Here is a 22,504-nt window from a genome sequence, read left to right on the forward strand (position 1 = left end):
TGGCAGATGAAAGGCCTTCAGGAATACTTTGAAATGGATTGCTAACCCACTCGTAAGTTCCTACAAGTTGTCGTCAGCAAGAAAATACTTTGCCAGCGTGACTAAATGATTTTCAATGGTTATAAAAACAACTTTCACATGTTGTTCCTCAACCTTTCAAGTTTTAACACATTTATCCACATTTGCAAACACTTCTAGGTTTTTTTTGCTTTAAATTACTGCTCCAAAATTCTAATTTTCTACAAAATGCATTAACTTTACTACTCGTATCAACATATGTGTATTTGCTCCATGGAGTTAAAGATTAAAGGTATTTAATTTCTAAATTCCATTACAAATAAACTATCTCAAAACTTCTCAGCTTCTGGTTAGTTTTCTTCTAGAAAAATGGCAATTTCATCTTTTAATTCATAATCAGGGAGCAAAAATATTATATCATCAATTTAATGAGCAACAGTATCATTTGATAGAGATATGGACTGCAATTGTTTGCCAAAATTATCTCCAAACATAGTTTCTACAATCTCAATTGCAGTTGACAAAATAAGCTCTTTACCAATGGTGTGAGGCTTACTACAACTTACATCTGGCTATTTTATATGAAATTTTGTAAGAGAAAAGTAAAGCTATTTCATTTACAAAGCTTTTTTTAAAAATGATATTTGCTTTTCATATGATTTTAATTTAAATTCAAAGAATTCTCAGGGTTTGTTAACGTACTCACTATGAAGTGTTTCCAAATGTCATTTAAGTTTATTCGGTTTCATGCTATCTGCTGCCAAAAGTTTTGAGCAAATGACATACAGGGGCCTTTCTTCTTCATTTACTTCAGTGCTGGTAAACCCAAAATTTAAGTATTCTTGAGAACATTCTGTTGATTTTATTTTCAGAACCACACTCATCTGTGTATTTTTTGATGCTTCACTATCGTCTAATGCTCACTTATGTCCACTTAAACATTTAACCATAATTCTGTATAAATCTACTGCCATGAATATTTAATAACGTGAAATACAATTAACAGGCAAATTACAACATACACATCATGATAGATTTGATAGCGATTGAAGGATTGACTTGATTGAGACTGGGTGGAATTGAATGAGGTGCAGCATTTATACATTTTTACGCAGATGATCGTGCAATGTTCCAGAATGTTCAAGATAAATTGGAACTTCTTGCGAAGCCACGATAATGTTTGATATGGTGGATGTATGACAGAGAGCAATAGAGAGGCAACAATTCTGGTTTTGTCAATGCAGTGGATCAGTGTTGCCAAATATCAATAAATTTACTTATTCTTGGTAATTTGTAAGGTTTGTAATTAAGGTTGTGGTGTAACTTTAGCGTCAAAATACTCAAAATACATTTTTACTGTACAATAACAATGAGTATTGTTATTGTATTAGAGGGGGTGCGATGAAAATTATGATTGATTGCACTAATATAAGATTAAAAAACTACACAGAAATATGTAGAATAAAATATTAGCTATTTATGACTCTCTTTGACATTAAATAAATTATAATTAGCAGTAATATCATTGCACATCACAGTGCTCTGATAGCAGAAGAGGAAAGAGTAGTAGCTTAATCATATTATACGCTATACTTAAAATATTGAAACTACTTTGGAGCACACCAATAAAAGTTTAACTAAACATGTGATTGATTACCTAGCAGAGAAATAATCAGCTGAATGTTATCCCTTACCTCACTGAAACTTGTTCAGGTGACAAAAAAATTTATTGCAGATCATTGAAATAGAATCTTCTAAATAATAATATCAAAATAATTTATTTTTATACATGAAAACTTGAGCTTACATTTCAACAGCATATTTTTTGTATAAATAATTGCTTAAAGAGGTTAAATTTATTCTCCAAACCTGTTTCTGATAATTTTACATTTTAGGCATTGTGGATTACACAAATTTTATAATAAATTTTTATTTTTAACTCATTATTCATTTCAGACTGACTTCATTTCATTATTTACATAAAACTTCTGTAAGACATGCAATTCAGAAAAAAAGTTTCTTTTAATACTTTCAGAAAATTTATTTAGTAAATAAAAATGATAATTGGTTTTTTCTGAATTTTTCAAGTTAATAATTTTAAAACTACCTGGGTCCACAAATTAGTAATTAAAATAAAATAACATACTATAAAATAAAAAGTATAATAAGTTGATAAAAGTATAATAACTTCCTTTTCTTAATTGGATCCAATCTTGTTTTATAGAATATAATATCTAAATTTCTAATTTCCCTTACATAAAACAAACTACCCACATACCTTTGAAAAAAAGATGCTTACAAGTAAATATTAGTATTAATTATAACAGTAATATTGTTTTATTTTAAAGTTATTACAAAGTTTATTTATATAAGAAAATAATTCATCACTAAATGAAAAACAAGTTGCTATTTATAACTTACCAGTAGCTAAACCTTGAAGAGAGCTCATTTCAGTCCTTAATTTAAGAAAAAACTTATGATGGAGAGAAGCCAAATGAAACACAGAATAGCTTCTGGAAGAAAGTTATCAATAATAAATAAGATTATTAAAATCAAATCAATACTACAGTCAAATTTAACAATTAATGAACAATAGATAAATACTGTAACTGTAACCTGGTCAACCATCTCAAAATCAATTTTTGATTTTCTTCCAACATATTCAAATAACACAGTTTTTAAAGGAGAGGTTAAACAATTTAATTCTACTGTATGTGAATTAATTTCCTTAATATCATATTTTTGTCCTATATTCTTCTATTTCCTTTACTGTTGTGCTGTGACCAATATGTTTTGAAAATTTTATTGTTAGAATAAAATTTTCAAAACCACTTCAGCTACACTGCAGCACAATTCATTTCTGCTCTTTTTGAATTTTATTATCCACAAGTTACTCAACAAGTTTTTAAAAATTATTTTTAACTATTAAAAGTTAAATTTAATTTTTTTATTTATTTCTACAGTAGATCTATTTTAAGGGAAAATTCAGGCAATATTTTTGTATTTGTTCTTGTTGGATCCATTTTCTTGGACACTACTATTTCCCTAAATAATATGTTAATATTTTCTTACACACTATAAATGTTCAACTTTTTTCTCCTAAAGATCGAATTTTATGTTTGAAAAATGAAATCTCAATAATAGTAATTTGATATAAGTAATTTATAACTGAAAAAAGTTGTTTACAGCATAACTTAGATTTAAAAAAAAATTAACATCTATGGTGAACAATATGATGTATATCCATCCGATCATTTATACTTAGTACATGTATTTATTTACACTACAATAAATAAATCATACTTACAGATTATTTCTATGACAAACTCACCCATCCTAGAAACATAAAAAAAAATAATAATAATGTTCCAGACAGAAAAGGATAACCTAACTTTCAAAACAACCTGTTATAGATATAGATGTTTTTATAAATATTATTTTTAAAAATCCCTTCATTATCTCATCACATTATTTTAAAATTAAATCTGACATGTACAAAAATTATAAATCATTCAGAAAAAATCTGATGATGCCTGAATATTTTGAGTACTTTTTAAAAATATTATAAAACTATTTCCACTTACATAATTTATATTAAAAAGTTAGGTCATCTTTTTCTATCAGGGACATTTTTATTTATTTTTTTATTAGGATTAGTGAGTTTTTTTATACAAATAATTTTATTTATTTATTTTAAGAAAGATGATTCTTTTTGTAGATTATTACACTCTCTCCTGACTTGCTCAGAAAACATTTATCTACTTTTTATTGGAGATCTGGTTAGTGCATGATGGTGATCTTGCCTTGTCTTTAATGACCTACCAAATTTAATTTTTATTGTTACAGGAGATAATTAATTAACAAATAAATACTAAAACTAATGTAATATTTAAAAAAAACTTAAAATTGTTAAAATAAAGAATCAGAAGAATTAGTTTCAAGAAATTGTATAACCATTAAAGCAAGAAGATCAAAGCAGAAGAAGGTCATGACAGTAGGGATGAGCAGTGGGAGGAGCTTACAATAATTATTTATTCAATGATTCCAACGCAAGAAGATTCAGAGTTAAAAGTAATTTTGGGAATGGAGGTATTCCAAAATGCATTAACTACAGATGTTAGAGTGACAATGCTAGTAACGGCAGAAAATAACTCAAATCCTAGTGGTAATATTAAATATTGTAAATATTACTACAAGACATTTCTCCTTTGCTTTTCGTGTTACTCTTCTTAATCAGATAAATGATTATTTTATTGTGGTCAATATATAATAATACATTAAACAGATCATTCAGGAATAGGTAGATAAGAGGTCTGTAAGTAAAGTAATGAGACTGGAAAAACTTTTTATTTAAAATCCAATTATACATGGACTCTTATCACCTTCAAAATAGTTCCCTTGGGAAGCCATGCAATGCTTCAAACAGTTTTTCCACCCTTCGTACCAGTGTTGGAACTCAGAAATTGGAATATCCTTCACATGGTTGGTTACATTTTTTTATATTTTTTCTACTGCTCCAAAATGGTGTCCTTTGAGGTGTTTTTTTAAAGTCGGGAACAGGAAAAAGTCGTAGGGACTCAAGTTGCTGAAAAAGGTGGCTGAGGAATTACAGGAATGTTTTTCTTTCCCAAAAACTCATTAATTGAGAGTGCAGTGTGACAAGGTGCACTGTCATAATGCAGCATTCAGTTTTCTTTGGTGGCTGGTCTCATGCACTGTTTTCCACAGTCTTTACAGTCTGTCCTGTAGGCAAAAATTCCTTATGGACAATGCCATTACTATCAAAGAAACAAATTAGCATGGTTTTAATTTGATCATTTTTACTTTTTTGAGACGTGGTGAGTTTGAAGTGTGCCACTCCTTGCTCTGGCATTTTGTTTCTGGGTCGTACTCAAATATCCAAGATTCATCACCAGTAATAATATTTTTTTTTTAGAAAATCAGGATCAGTTTTAATTCGCCCTAGAAGATCAGGGCACACTTCCACTCTGTTGTTTTTATGTTCAGCAATGAAGTTTTTTGGGACGAGTTTTGCACAAACTTTTTTCATGTCCAATTCGTTAGTCAAAATTTAATGGACTGCGGTATGGTTCAAATTCAATTGTTCAGCAATTATTCTGACAGTTAATCACTGTTCAAACCATATCAAATCTCTGATTCGCTAAACACTGTTATCACTTTTTGATGTTAATGGTTTTTCTGAGCGTAGATCATCTACAACTGATTCCTGACCACCTGAAAATGCTTTAAACAACCTAAAAACTTGAGCTCGTGACAGAGTGTCATCTCCATATGCACCTTTTCAATTTTTAAAAAGTTCAGTAAATTCCCACCGAGTTTAACACAAAACCTCATTGCACAATGTTGCTCATAATTAGTATCACTCATTTTTGTAACACACAACAAAAACTCGTTTCATGAAAAGTCTGTTTATGTCTCATGTGGTAACAATACTATTAGGTATTTGTTAATATTTAATAAAAAACCAGTTGTTCATATAACCACATGTTTACTAATAACTTTAGTGTTGCCACTTTGGTTAACAAAAAAACTAATCTCATTACTTTATTTACAGACCTCATATGCTAATCCATGGATAGAAACAACTGCCTTGCACTGCCTAAATGAATCAAGGAAAACCATGGTAAAACCTTGATCAGAGTAAAATCATAAAATACATTATTAATATAAAAAAAATGGATGTTGCCAAATTCCATATTAAATAAATCAGCTCCATGGATTTGTATTATAATGTTTTGTTTAACTTTAATACAATAAAAACCATCCTTTAAGTTTTTGTATTTTGAGAAGGTTCTTTTTACAACAGTTTATATTTATATTATTTCTTGTATTAAATAAACAAAAGGACAACATATAATGATGATCTTATATCAATTCAACTATATAACTGATGTATTACAATAACGTGATAATTTATTAAACATAAGGCTTATATGTATATGTAATTAATAGATACATCACACTAGAAGAATACTTACTTATTACTGTCCATTTTAAATTTTAATTTTACTGATTTTCCTTGAGGGATAAGTTCAAAATTCTGCTTAGAGTAGCAAAGTTTTTTTATATTATTCCAAAGGAACATTTGAGAAAGAGGAAGTGTTGGAAGACGAAGAGAATTTGAACCACAACAATGTTTTGGACAAACTGAAATTCCTTTCCCACTGATACCTAACCAAACTTCTGTATTTGATCCTTCTCTTCCTGAAGCCAACTGAAAATACAAACTTTTATTATAAATACAACTTTCCAATTTGCAAACATATAATAGCTTGTCTCCAACAATTCTACTGAATTATTTTTTCTCTATATGGTTTATTATATAACTTCAATATTTTATCTGAAATATAATATGCTTCTATACATTTTTATCCAGATATTACAATAGTAAATTAAAATGGATTTTACAATAACTTAATATTAATTATACATAGTAAGGTAATTATTTTATTTTTTTACCAGAAATTTATTTTAAAAAAATAAATAACTGGTAAAAGTTTAAAAAAAGGATCTGAACAAAGAATTAAACAATTAAATAAAAGCAGTATATGAGATAAAAACAAAAGATAACATAAAAAAACAAAGAAGTAGAAAACAAATATATTAAATTATTGTAAAATCCTTTTTAATTTACAGTTATAATTTATGAATAAAAGTGTATAGAAGCATATTGTATTTCAAATAAAACTTTGAACGTGTATATAATAGACCATACAGAGAAAAAAAGTTCAATAATTGTTGAAAAGAAGCTACTGTTGGAGGTCATATCTAATTATACTGAACTCTTTATTACAGTATGAAAGCAAATGTTAATTATAAGTAAATGATAATTGTATTAAAGATAATTACATGCATAAGAATTAATTTTCCCACTAATTGTTTTATTTTTTCCTCCATGTTTAGTACTGTCACAGAGATTTATGCTTATCAGAACATTTTCTAGAAATTAAATTAATAATATAGTTAAAATATTAAAATAATATTCATATTAATGTTAAACATAAAGTAATCCAAGTATATCACATAAACTTTCATTAATTATGTTGTTATTTTAATTTCCACAAAATCTTCTGTTGGAGCTGAGATATCTGTGAAAATTGTAGAAAAAGATAAAACATCAAATGGAGAATTTAATTTTTGTAACTTATACATTTATATTCTGCTGCTCGGATGCAATTTACTTTATACAAAGGAAACACATTTATTACAACATGTGACAATAAAGTTATGTTTGCAGATATGTAATTTTTATAACGTACCGAGTGTAAAATGAATAAACCTAATAATTTCAGGAAGTGATATGGGTCTTTAAGATAAGAAAAAATATCCTATAAACATAAATCCAAAAATAAATTTTTAATCTATCTTTAGATTTAACAAAAATTCATAACTTAATGTTAAATTCATAACTTAATATTAATGTTCTATTAAAATATCCTACTAAAATTCAGTTTAAATCTTTAAGCAAATTTGTTTACTAAATATATAAATTTAGGTTATTAAAATTATAAAATGTTGCTATTTCACCTTAATTACTTGTTAGCTATTAAATCAGTTTTTCAATAGGTGATATCTGAGATGCATAATTCTGAACAAAATGACATTTTACTAATTCAAGTATGATTTTTGTTAAGAGTTGTAGCAAAAATTACACTGGTCAACAAAATTTAATTTTTTGTTTGTTAAATGAGAGTGAATGGCTGATTCTTATAGTATTTTTAATGCTGATTTCATATATGTTAATAGATTTTTTCTATCAAGCTCAGTTTTTTGTAATTGAAATTTCTTTTGAAACAAAAAATGTATGATGAACGTAATATGAAAATACATTATATGCATTTTATACTCAAACTAAAACCTATTTCTTTTGGATTTTCTGCTGAAATTTGCTGAATGTTAATCCCTGTTTAGATTTTAACAGTAGTCATCTAACATTTTTGGGTTCCATTTACCCTGGTAACATGTTTCCATTGTAGATATCTCTTGGTGAGAGCATTCTCCATGTTCATCACTGACAGTGCCGATATTTTTAGGAAAAATCCATATGTGAATATAAGAAATGGATTTTGATTGAACAAATTACACCAAAGTTCTTTGTAGTTTTGAAGGAGTTAAGTCACAAGTTCTCTGTAATTACTGACCTTATGGTTTCCTAGGAAGTTGTTTACCGCATTTTGAAATGATTTCCGTGCAGCAACCTCCAAGTCAATCAAACATTCCTCAAACACCAGATCACTCATTAGTTTTCTTGTTTGTGGTCCAACAAATATACTTTCCTTTATTTTAACATTGCTTATAATAGGGAATTTATTTTTTAGAAACTGAGACCCTGCACCATTACAATCCATTGCTTTAAAAAAACATTTTGAATAAACCTAGCTTAATGTGTAGTGGTGAGAGATAAACTTTTTCTGATTTTACTAATGCCTGACTAACAACATTATTTTCTCCTACAGTCAGTACCTACCTCTTTGGCCACTACTCTTTTATGTAATGGCGTTTCCTATCCCTGCTGTCCCACTTGCACAAAAAGTAACAGCATTTAGTATATCCCAGTTGGAGTCCAAGTAAAAGCACTGTTACTTTCAGATTTCCACAAATATGCCATAAACATTTCTCATACTGAATCCTGCTCAACACAAGTTTAATATTTTCATAAGATTCCTTCATGTGAACAGTGTATGTTAATGATATTGATGGGAATTTATTTCCAATGTGAAGTAGAACAGCTTTTAAACTACGCTTAGATGAGTCAAATAAAAGGCCATCATTTGTCAGGACGGTGCACTTGTCCCAAAGCTTCTAGCAAAGAATCCACGTAATTACAAAATACTTTTGTACTGAGGGAAGAAATTTTCAGATTCTGACTGTTGATTCTGTCACGGAAAGCACTTTTAAGGTTTGGTTGTAAAAGATGCCAAATTCTTTCAGTTTTGATGCCAGTATTTCTTGCTTGATTTTTTTGATACGGACCACCAAATCATTTAATTCTGACTGATTACTTAAATGGGGTTCAGTATATCAATTTTATAAAAAGTCTGGATATCTTTCTTCATTGCCTGATAAGTCAGCAAAGATTCAACATTTTCATCTTCATCTGTTCCATATTTCTGGTGGTACTGGAATTGGAAGCTCTTGGTTATGTAGCACTGGCCACATGGCAGAGGGAATATCAGGGTATTTAACAGTACATCTAGTTTTAGCTTTTATCCCAGATATTTTTATTACACAATAATAACAATGTGGTGTGATCCTTCGGTTCTCTCCAAACCACTGGAATTGCAAATAGCATGTGACAAGATCCATTTAGCCAATCAGTCAACAATGTTACACAAGAAGCACAGCAAATATAAGTAGCCCAAGATTTGTCCTGATCACCTAATTTACATCCAAAATACACTTCATGCAACTTTTTTATCAGTGGAGTTATATTTATTTTCTGTGATTTCAATGTTACCTCACTACAAATGTAGCAGAAATTGTTTGGATGATTAATGCAACTGCAAGGCATTGTTAATAAATTACAATAACTAGCATTGTTTAAAAAGAAACACTTTATAAACACACTAATTTAATAAACATTCACTCTACTAAACAACATATACCTGCACAAATGAAAGCCAGCCACTAAACTGAATGTTGCACACGTGAGAACTCACCCACACTTGAATGAAAGATTTAAAATAATTCTCTAGTCTGTATGACAGTTTATAAGTAAATGCAATAACGACAGAAGTAACTAATGAGTGGATGATATGTTTATAGAAAGATGAAACTAGTAAGTATAAGACACATTCTTGTTCATTTTATTTAGTGTAAAAATTTAGTCATGATGACTAATGTCTAACAAATCGACGTGACAGTAATTAAGGGACTGTAATAAATAAACAAAAGCTATTTAGTTGATACATAATATAATAAAATATGTTAACAAAATTCTATGCCTATGGAGTTCTTGCATGATACTAACTGAAAATAAGAATCGTAGTTACAAAAAATCTAAGCCTGATAAAATAATTCTGATTTCATATTTGAAATCAGTATGAATAATACTATAAGAATCAGTTATTTATTCTCATTTAACAAAATCATTGTTGATCAAAATTTTATAGTGTCAATATTCCAGTTCTGAAACGAATAAGTTACAATGAATTCTCAGCATGTTTTCATTTCCCTTACCCATTTTGAAATTGAAGCAATGACACAGCATAATAATTTTTACTTCAACTTTGTTTTTTAACATTTTTCAGAATACAGTATTTCAAATCTTACTGATTATAACGAACTAAGAGGATTAATGATTCAAAAATTGAAATAGTAGTTTTGAAAACTGAAAAAAAAGAAGATTTTTATAAAATGTTTAGATTTCGATGAGCTGAATTTTAATAGATATTTCAATTGGTTCATGAAATATTAATTGCTATTTAAAAGAATATAAAAGATAAAACAGAAAATTAAACATTTTTTGGAAATATAGTAATAAATGCTCTGAACGCTTTTTAACATTACGATGTTAATTCATGTTACAACCTGTATATCTTACAATATTAGGGGATTAACTATATCTATATTTATGCAGTTTGTGATAAATTATAGTAAAATTGAATTCTTTTATTAAAATGAGTACTTGACCACAAAGAAAAATTAAAATTTTATTATTTCACCAATCAGGATATATTTATGGTTCTGAAGAGAACTTTCATAGTAGTTAAGCAATACATTTTCTAATAAAAGAATGAAGAAATTGAAATAAAAGCAACATTAAAGATAGTAATTAGCAAATCTGCAATATTAATGAGAAAAATTAGCAACACAATCAGCAAACAAATACAACAGACTTGGAATATATAAGAACTGTTTCTTTCAGTTGAACAATTTTCCATATTGGGCAAAAGGAAGTAGCTTCGAACAAATAAACAATAAATATCATAAGAGCCCTCCAAAGAAATATAGACCCAAATACCTCTTATGTTCATGGCATATCACAAATTCACAGCCATGAACAATATCTTGATATTATAAAAAAAACAAAAAAAGAACCAAATAAAATTAAACTTTCAAAACAAAAACCATCAGCTGACACTAGAATAAAAATGATCAATTAGCAACACAAATTACAGATGATTGCAACATATGCAACTCAAAACATAAAATATGTTTTCAAAATCTTATATTAAATAAATTTTTTTTCTGATAGCCATTAAGAAATCAATTCCTTTAAATAATTAAATATTACTGAACAGAAAATGAATCAATACAATAAAAACGGAAAGGGAGTAATGATTAGCATCAGACTTTTTAACTTTTCTCCAAGATAACAACTTTAACAAAGGTCAGATCAAGCCTCCATGAGGTGTGCCTGGATATCCGGAACAAATAGAGGAAATCTGTCTGGTGAAGTGAATCTAAATAAACTTCACAACTTCATATATCAAGTCATGCCCCACCATAACCTTACTAGATCACATCTGGAGTTGTAACTCAGGACATAGTCCCACCACAGATGACCCCTTGACAGTCAACCATGAAAGGTCTTTTATGAAATAATCTAACAGCTGAACCAAGCAACACCAGAGAGATCAGAGATGGCAGCATTCAGATATGATGGGTTGCCACTTAGAAGATAATATGCAATCAGAAGCATTGGAATGCCCTAACAATGCACGCATGAACAAGAACAATACAATCCAAAATCAAACCAAAGCAAATCACCTACATTTTCACACACAATATAAAATCTCAAGCAGACTGGTACACTAAAATTAATAACCGACCTAATGGATCAACACAAAATTCTCATCATGGGACTGCAGGAAATAACAAACACCGACCAGGATGCAATGGAATCTCAAGGATATAGGCTCTACAATGGTATACCTGGGAAGAGTATACCGTAGTGATGAAAACATCCCAAAGTTTTAAACATGCATTTTGGTCAGCTTAAAGTAATAGATTCTACACAAAAATTCAAGTCACAATTGCCAAGAATCTCAATAACACATCCTAAAAGCATATAATAAAATCTACACCATAATAAACACCCACGCCCCCACTAATAATAAAAAAATATCTCCAAAAGATCCTAAAGAAACAGAAATGTTTTGGGACCTACCTGACCAGACCATAAATAACATCCTCAAAAATCAGTTAAACGACTAACTGGAGACTTCAACCCTCAACTAGGAAGAGAAAGAAAATACTGTGACATCATTGGAAAATCACCTGCCATAAAGAGAACAAATGAAAAACGGACAGGCTCATCGGTCTCTGCAGAAACCACAAACTAATCTCAAAATCCACATATTTCAAGACAAAACCTTAAAAATTCAAAAGCTGGCAACTAGATCATGTCTTCATTAAGATAGTGTTGACAAACACTATCACATAGAGATCTACAACGTAAAAGTCCTCTGAAGAGTAAACATAACCTTAGATCACTACACAGTCAAAATTAAAATTGAATTCATTCCCCAAAGGAAGCACTAATCCTAGTCCCTAAATATAAAAGAAAAATAGACCCTACCGAACTAATCAAGAATGAAGATTACCAAAAAGCAACCAAAATAACAACCATCGATAAACAAATCGTAAAAGAATTAGTCCCAATAAAATCCTACAAAAAATATCATTTGTGAAAGACATCAAGCACGGCTATTTCACCAACCCCAAAAATCAGGAACATCCTTCCAAAATATTGTAAAACAAAGAAAAGAAATCACCTGAACACTAAGGAGAATAAAAAGACAACACCATAAAGACCCACTGAAGTCAGTAGAAGAAGATTTCAATAAAACACAATCAAGAGACTACTACAAAACCTTAAAAAATAAGCTCAAAAAATATGGAACCCCAAACCTACTAATAAAGAATAAAAACTGTAAACTGGTCCATAACAATAAAGACAACACAGAAATCCTAGTTAAATATTTCAAGAAACTCCTAATTGTGAAGAACTGACAGAACTCCAAAGCTCCTGACACCAGCACCCCAATAACAGTACCACTGGAAAACATCAACCTTCCCACAATAAAAGAAGTCTACCACATACTAGATGAGATGAAGAATTACACAGCAATGGGAGCAGATCAGACCTCTGTAGAGATTTGGAAACATGGAGGAAGACCAACAAAAATAACCCTTCATCAACAGTTTGTCAACATCTGAATCAAAGAAGAACTACCAGAATCCTGGATGGCAGCCCTCATCCACCTGCTACACAAAAAGGCGGACAAAACGGACCCTAACAATTACAGGAGAATCTCACTCCTAGACACAACATACAAAGTTCTTTTAAGAATCAACCTCAACAGGATCTGTTCACAACTGTACAAAAAACTAGGACAATACCAGGGACCCTGGAGGAGCTTTCCAGACCAGATCATGAGTTTCAAGCTAAAATAACTTTGTGATAATATTTGTAGATATCAAGAAAGCTTGACTGCATCTGCAGAGAATCCCTATTAAAAATTCTATGACACCTCGGACTGCATAGCAAATTAATACATGTGATAAAACTGACCCTCACAAACAGTAAGTCAAAGGTAAAATTTAGAGGCGAGCTCTCAGAACCATTTCAGATAAAAACATGGCTGCACCAAGGTTATAAACTCTCACTGCTACTATTCAACTGTGCTCTGGAAATGGTAATGAGGAATGGTTCAAAAAGTGCCTTCCAAAAATAAAAAAAAGGCCAAAAAATCAAAACAAACTGCCTTGGTTTTGCTGATGACAAGGCACTGCTGACAAACAAAACATTGATGTTAGAATTTCAAGACATTGCAAATAAAACTGGTCTCAAAATATCACTCAAAAACACAGAAATTATACCCAAAAAATCAACACAATTAAAAGAAGTAAACATAAATGATAATAAAGTCAAAATAGTAACTGAACTTAAATACCTCAGAGAAATAATAATAAACAACTTTAACAAAAAAAAAAACTCAATCCAAGCAAAAACAAACAAACTAGCTAAAGCACAAAAATTAAACTGGTACACCTACAGTAAAAAATGAATATTCATAAATGCAAAACATAAACAGTAAACAGTAAACATAAATGATAATAAAGTCAAAATAGTAACTGAACTTAAATACCTCAGAGAAATAATAATAAACAACTTTAACAAAAAAAAAACTCAATCCAAGCAAAAACAAACAAACTAGCTAAAGCACAAAAATTAAACTGGTACACCTACAGTAAAAAATGAATATTCGTAAATGCAAAAATAAGACGCTACAACACAGTTATAAAACTGGAAGCTACATATGCAGCAGAAACACTCTTCCACTGAACAATCAAAAACCAATAGACTCTAGAAAATCAAAAGAATTGGAAAAACCTGCATCAACAAAAAGTACCAGGAAAACGGGCATGGTGGATCATGTCCAACAAAATTGTGTACAAAGAGTTAGAACCCATCACTGTTACCATGCGTAAGAGGAGACTAGGATTCTCTGAACAGATCTTGAGGATGTATGATTTAACAGATCTTGAGGATGTAAGATTTGAAACTTCTGAAACAGTTGGTACAGTACAATCTCGGCTTGAAAAACAAGCCAGAATGCAGATGGATCAGAAAAATAAGAGAGGCTCTAATCTGAAGGAAATGAAAAAAAATCTCGTTCCACACTCACAAGAAAGAAACTCACAACAAGCATTTTCAACACCAGAAGAGCATAGAGATCAGAACTTATGAAAAAGTACTGGGAGGACTGCAAGGCCCAAACAGTCCCTTTTAAGAGACTTGGATAATGAGCTGACAAAAGTGATCCTATGCAATATGATAATGATAATCTTACAATAACTTGTGTCAATCAAAAGAACACAAATGTTAGAAGTAAATCTGTTATTAATGTGTATTGTTAAGCGAAAATTAATTTCAAGTATAATTAATTATCAAACTACATTAATTATTAATAATATTTTACAAAACTAGATTCCAAATGGGGGTTACCCCAAATGGGGTATGGGAGTTAATACTAATTTAACATTTTTCTAATCCAGCAAATTAATCACAATTAGATTTTGCAGAAAATGGAAACAGTTTGAACAGGCTGTTGTCAGTAAGTGATTGGAATAGAATGCTTAGAATATTATTAGAATAGGCTGTTACAGGGAAGTAAAATTTGTAAAATTCACCATGTTAGAAAGACAGACACAGAAGGTTTATTTATTTATAGACAATTTATAATAAGCTTTACAACCAGAACTTCAAATCCTCCTTCCAACATTTTCAAAGTTATAACTTTAATCTGAACACTAAAAGTTATTCCTCTCTATTACTTCCAAAACAGTATAAATATAGTATGAGTATGTAAATATATAAATATAGTACGATTATCTAAAATATAGTATGAGTGTAAATACATACATTTACTGTTAAAAAAAAAAAAAAAAAATCAGTAATGAACTGGTATAATAGTCTGTGTAAAGATATCACAACTTTCTGGAGAATTGTGTGGAATGAACGTATCCACTACCTGGAGAACACAACTACTATTTTGCATGGAGTTATTTATTTTGTTCACAATCACTTTTTGGATAGATTGTCCCTTTCTCATTCTCCACTCCCTTTCCATTCTATTCTATTTGTTGGCATTCTATAGATCTTGGCTGATGCTCAAAGGACTGGTGATGGGGAATCTTATAAATCCATTATATATAAATTTATGTACTATCTAGTCTTCTTAAATCTTGCTGACTAGTGATTTTTAATCCAAAAATAATTAAGCATATTTATTCTACACACCACATTTTAGTCTGGCTAATGCATCAACTATTAATTGAAAATGTAGGTGTATGATCTAAGGAAAAAAGTAGCAGGCCATTTATTCCATAACTTTTGATCAAGAACACCTCTTTCTAGTACTGTCTGAGATGTGTGATTGGATAAGCTCAATTCAAATTTTCAGCTATCACCAAATATACTACACAAAAATATAATATATTAATAAATAATGAAACTAACAGAGAGTGCAGAATAGAAGTGGATTCCATATTCTGCAAGCTGCATGGCTTGACCGACAAATAATTCTTCAGCTCTTCCAGGATCTAATCCTTTTCGTGACTTGTGTATTTCTTGTAACTGTGTTATAATTTGTTGCTCAGATACTCCAGCAGTAGTTACATAATGTTCTGAGATGTAGTGTTCCATTAAGAAATAGTCACCACAACCGTGCTCCTAAACAAAGGAAATTAATAATAAAAATAAAATAATAATAAACACATAAAAAATTCTATTATTTCAATAATATCAGTAAAGTCATTAAAATTTTAATTTAAGTAATAAAGAAAAACAGGTTTTTGTCCCTTCTCTATGAATCATGAGACCTTGCCGTTGGTGAGGGGGCTTGAGTGCTCAGGGATACAGAGTAGCTGGACCGAAGGTGCAACCATATCGGAGAGGTATCTGTTGAGAGCCAGACTAAGTTATGATTCCTGAAAGAGGGCAACAGCTCTATCAGTAATTGTTAGGGGCGTGAGTCAGAATGACTTAAACGGCCATATCAACATCACTCAGTCCTCTGAGTACTGCGCAGCTGAAAGCAATGGAAAACTACAGCTGCTTTTATTCCAAGAAAATGTGGCTCTCTGCATTTTCATATAGCAATGATGGAGGCGCCTTCCTTGGTAAAATATTCTGGAGGTAAACTAGTCCCCCGTTCAGATCTCCGGGTGGGGACTGCTAAGGAAGGGGTCACCAGAAAATTAAAAAATAACATTCTACGAGTCGGAGAAAATTTAAAAAGGGAAATGGATAGGATAAATGTGGATGTAGTAGGAATTAGTGAGGTTCGGTGGGAAGAGGAAGGCGACTTTTGGTCAGGTGATTTTAGAATATTTAACTCAGCTTCAAATAATGGACAGGCAGGAGTAGGTTTCATAATGAACAAGAAGATTGGGAAGAGAGTAGAGTATTTCAAAACGCATAGCGATAGAATCATTGTAATAAGGATAAAATCAAAACCTAAACTGACAATGATTGTTAACCTAGATTGTTAATCTATATGCTTACAAGCGCCCATGATGATGATGAGGTAGAGTGTGTATACGAAGAGATTGATAAAGCAATTAAACACGTAAAAGGAGATGAAAATTTAATAATAGTTGGAGATTGGAATGCAAGCATTGGAAAAGGCAAGGAAGGAAATATAGTGGGTGAATACGGGCTGGGCAAAAGGAATGAAAGAGGGGACTGACTTATAGAGTTTTGCACGAAGTATAATTTAGTAATTGCCAACACCCAGTTTAAAAATCATAATAGAAGAATATACACTTGGAAAAAGCCAGGCGATACTGCAAGGTATCAGATAGATTATATCATGGTTAAGCAAAGATTTAGAAATCAACTCGTTGACTGCAAAACTTACCCTGGAGCAGACATTGATAGCGACCATAATTTAGTGATAATGAAATGTAGACTGAGGTTTAAATCCTGAAGAAAAGGTGTTGTATGAATCTGTGGAATTTAGAGAAGCTTGAGGAAGAGGAAGTAAAGAAGATTTTTGAGGAGGACATCGTAAGAGGTCTGAGAAAAAAGATAAGGGTAGAAAATTTAGAAGAAAAATGGGAGAATGTTAAAAACAAAATTCTTAAATCAGCAGAAGGGAACTTAGGTGGAACAAAGAGTGGTAGAAAACCTTGGATTTCAGATGATATATTGCAGTTGATCGATGAATGTAGAAAATACAAGAATGCTAGTGATGAAGAAAGTAAAAGGAAATATTGACAATTAAGAAATACTATAAACAGGAAGTGCAAACTAGGGAAAGAAGAGTGGATTAAAGAAAAGTGTCAGAAGTGGAAAGAGAAATGAACACATTGGAACATTGACTGAGCATACAGGAAAGTTAAGGAAAATTTTGAGATACATAAATAAAAATTAATAATGTGTTTAACAAAGATGTTACACTAATTTATAATATGAAAGGCATACTCAATAGGTGGGTGGAATATATTGAAGAGTTATGAGGAAATGAATTAGTAAATGGTGTTATAGAGGAAGAAGAGGAAGTTGAAGAGGATGAAAGGGGAGAAACAATACTAAGTTCTGAATTTAAGATAGCGTTATATATTTAAGAGGAAGCGATTGATAGATTATACAAACTGGTGTGTAATATTTATGAAAAAGGGGAATTTCCATCAGACTTCAAAAAAAGTGTTATAATCATGATACCAAAGAAAGCAGGGGCAGATAAATGTGAAGAATACAGAAGAATTAGTTTAACTAGTCATGCATTAAAAATCTTAACTAGAATTCTATACAGAGAATTGAGAGGAGAGTGGAAGAAGTGTTAGGAGAAGACCAATTTGGTTTCAGGAAAAGTATAGGGACAAGGGAAGCAATTTTAGGCCTCAGATTAATAGTAGAAGGAAGATTAAAGAAAAACAAACCAACATACTTAGCATTTATAGACCTAGAAAAGGCATTCGATAACGTAAACTGGAATAAAATGTTCAGCATTTAAAAAAAATTAGGGTTCAAATACAGAGATAGAAGAACAATTGCTAACTTGTACAGGAACCAAACAGCAACAGTAATAATTGAAGAACATAAGAAAGAAGCCGAAATAAGAAAGGGAGTCTGACAAGGATGTTCCCTATCTCCGTTACTTTTTAATCTTTACATGGAACTAGCAGTTAATGATGTTAAAGAACAATTTAGATTCGGAGTAACAGCACAAGGTGAAAAGTTAAAGATGCTACGATTTGCTGATGATATAGTAATTCTAGCCGAGAGTAAAAAGGATTTAGAAGAAACAATGAACGGCATAGATGAAGTCCTACGCAAGAACTATCTCATGAAAATAAACAAGAACAAAACAAAGTAATGAAATGTAGTAGAAATAACAAAGATGGACCACTGAATGTGAAAATAGGAGGAGAAAAGATTATGGAGGTAGAAGAATTTTGTTATTTGGGAAGTAGAATTACTAAAGATGGACAAAGCAGGAGCGATATAAAATGCCAAATAGCACAAGCGAATCGAGCCTTCAGTAAGAAATATAATCTGTTTATATCAAAAATTAATTTAAATGTCAGGAAAAGATTTTTGAAAGTATATGTTTGGAGTGTCGCTTTATATGGAAGTGAAACTTGGACAATCGGAGTACCTGAGAAGAAAAGATTAGAAGCATTTGAAATGTGGTGCTATAGGAGAATGTTCCGGAGGAAAATCAGATGGATGGAAAAAGTGACAAATGAAGAGATATTGCGGCAAATAGATGAAGAAAGAAGCATTTGGAAAAATATAGTTAAAAGAAGAGACAGACTTATAGGCCACATACTAAGGCATCCTGGAATAGTCGCTTTAATATTGGAAGGACAGGTAGAAGGAAAAAATTGTGTAGGCAGGCCACGTTTGGAATATGTAAAACAAATTGTTAGGGATGTAGGATGTAGAGGGTATACTGAAATTAAACGACTAGCACTAGATAGGGAATCTTGGAGAGCTGCATCAAACCAGTCAAATGACTGAAGACAAAAAAAAAGAAGGTTTTTGTCAAAATTTATTTTGGAGATATACAGAAGTGGTTTGTTCACCAATGCTTTAGCTCAGTCTGTGCCAAGTCTCATTGTTGTAATCTGTTTTCCCTAAGCGTTTAAAATGTGTCAACAATAACACAAAATGTGACATTTAAAGATAGTAATATGATTTTTAAATTCAAAAAAAGTTTGATCTACAGAAATTTACCATCAAATAAGAGGATTACACATGAGAAAAAAACTGAGATGTGAGAAAATGGGTTTATTATTCAATGGAAGAAGATGAAACTGTTTGTGACAAAAATCAACCCAGATGATCCTCTTTTGTGAATAAAAAACTGAAGCAAAAAATAAACAGTGAAATTCATAAGAAATAGTTCACAATTGATAATTTTTAATTATCAATTATTATATATAATTTTAATTTTAATATATAATTTATTTATTAGCTTTTGATTGTAGTTATTAGTTAAATAAATTATATATTAAAATAAAATTTATATAAAAGATAATATAAAACTAACAAATAATAATAACAGATATAAATATGCTAAAACTGAATACAATATAAATTACAAAAAATCAATAAAATATTTAAATCTTTTCAATTAAAAACTGCATATACAATGAATAATAAAATAATTAACTATATAAATAACAGAAATCCTACTAGAATAATAAAACATAACAATAAATTTAATTTAGATAAACAGGGAGTATGTAGTTTAAAATATGCAAATTGCAATTTGGAATATCGGGATGACAAACCGATCTTTTTTGATCAGAATTAATGAACACATTAATTATATAAATAAGGGAAATAAAGAACGATCCAATTTTGCTAGACAATCTTAGAAAATAATCATAATTATAACCCAGATAATTTTATTAATATTCTTGAATACTCCAATAACCTTCATAAAACAAATATAATAGAAAAATATTATATATACCTAAATAGAAAAAATTTGATAAATAAACAAACAAAATTTGATAATAATGTATTATTTAAACAAATATTAAACAATAATTTTTTATTCTTAAGTTGGTTATACTGATTCATACTAATAAGCATAACAATTGAGAGCTTAATACAAACATGACAGACAACGTTAACATTATTTTTAGCTTTAGGTGATCGTCGTATTTATAATTTTTCTTTTTAAAATTCAAAATTCATTTAATACATTAATTTGTGAAGGAAATAATTATAATGCATAACAAATAATAAAAAATTTATACACGAAGTTCTCCCAGGAGATTCATAACCTATTTTACTAATGAAAATAATTGGAAACGTTCATATAAACATATGTCCTAAAATGCTTTGTTAGCGAGTTACGAATAGTAAAAGATTTTTCTCGGATTTTACCTACCCCAGTGAAATGACGTCATACTGAAATTTTTAAGACATTAATTAAAGGCAGAATTAGTGAATTCTAATGGTTTTTGAACTGAAAAATCAAATAAAGTAGGTCCCAGAACCGTATCTGCAGTAGCTTTTAAGAAGTCTGGGGTGAAAACCAATAAATTGGGGTAACAAACTTTTTTTACGTTTGACATACAAAACTTTGTTAAATGGGTAATAAAAACAAAATTTGTAGAGAATTTAATTCTGAACAAAATGGCAAAAATAAGTCGAATAGAACAAGAAAAGTTAGAAAAATTAATTTTATTTAGAAATAGTACATTACTACATTTGTTAGAAAAGTACTATTTAATGTAAACGAAAACAAAATTCTTTTCTGTTGATGTGAAAAATTTGTAAAAACAAAATTTACTGTTAAAAAGTTAAAACTGTAAATTACACAACAATTTTAAAAATTAAAAGAAATTATAAAATTTACTTAGATAAAATTTTTTTATTAATGACATAAATACAATACAATAATATTACACTTTACAAGTGTAAATTAAATTGTTTGAAAAAATATTATTTCAAAGTTGGTAATAAATAACAGCTGATCAAGAATATGCAATACTGAATTGGTGTTTAAATCATTCTGTTAGGTACATTAACTATATCGGGTACTGTGAACTGTATTGTCGTTAGCGAAGGTTTTCTGTGAATTTTAGTTTTAATGTGATCTGTCAGCCATTGAAGTAATTCCATACTTCTTTACAACAGAGGAATTTGCTGATATGGCATTCATTTTGGCTGTGTGTAATAGTAATGTTACAGCTGCTGCAGTAGAATATGAAATACGTTTTCCAAATCACAGGATTCCAGATCCCTAAACAATTAGTGTGACTTTTTGTAATCTTTAGGAAACAGGATCCACTACCTAGTATTCATACCAGCTACGAATGATCTGTCCAGCACAAACTGTTATTGATGAAATTACTATTGATGCAGTTCAGCGCTGTCTAAGTGGATCAGAGCTTCGCATTTGTATTACACAACTGGTGGAATACAAATCGATAACTAAAACTTACTACAAGTACGTTTTGTTTAATGACAAGGCAAATTTCACTCAAGATGGCGTCAACTTATGCAATGAGCATACATGGGCACAAGTAAATCATCATGAAAGAGTGTAAGGCAATTTTCAATATCGATTTAGTGTCAATGTATGGCCTTCAACACAATCTACTGTTTGTATCATTCATATTACCTGGTTGCTTAAATGTTAAGGTCTACTTGCATTTTCTTCAAGAAGAATTGCTGCAGCTACTTGAAGATGTTCCTCTAGTGCTGAGACCCAAAGTATATTTCCAGGGCGATGGTATACCTCCCCACTTCTCTTGTTTCCACAAACTTAACCATAATTTCCCTGAGAAATGAATTGGCTGTAGAGGTCCACATTCCTGGCCACCAAGATCATCTGATCTAACACCTTTAGATTTTTGCGTCTGGGGATGTATGAAAAATATTATATATAAAACAAAAATACATTCTCGTGAGGAATTAATTGTTTGCTTTATCGATGCAACTGAGCAACTTAAGAACTATGAAGAACTAAAAAGAACAAAAAAA

At 30.2% G+C, this 22,504-nt stretch overlaps 1 protein-coding gene across 1 annotated transcript in view; it reads right to left on the reverse strand.

Annotated features, from left to right (window-relative positions):
* The window catches only part of LOC142324614 (tyrosine-protein phosphatase non-receptor type 13-like), a 77,220-nt gene that overhangs the window by 20,522 nt on the left and 34,194 nt on the right, over window positions 1-22,504 (reverse strand). The window contains exons 6-8 of the mRNA XM_075365471.1: window positions 16,010-16,222; window positions 6,018-6,253; window positions 2,440-2,531 (exon numbers count right to left, since the gene is read on the reverse strand). Coding sequence (XP_075221586.1) covers window positions 2,440-2,531; window positions 6,018-6,253; window positions 16,010-16,222 — 541 coding nt within the window. The remainder of the gene's footprint in view (window positions 1-2,439; window positions 2,532-6,017; window positions 6,254-16,009; window positions 16,223-22,504) is intronic.

The sequence above is a fragment of the Lycorma delicatula genome, chromosome 1 (assembly GCF_047948215.1).
Source record: "Lycorma delicatula isolate Av1 chromosome 1, ASM4794821v1, whole genome shotgun sequence".
Lineage (NCBI taxonomy): Eukaryota > Metazoa > Arthropoda > Insecta > Hemiptera > Fulgoridae > Lycorma > Lycorma delicatula.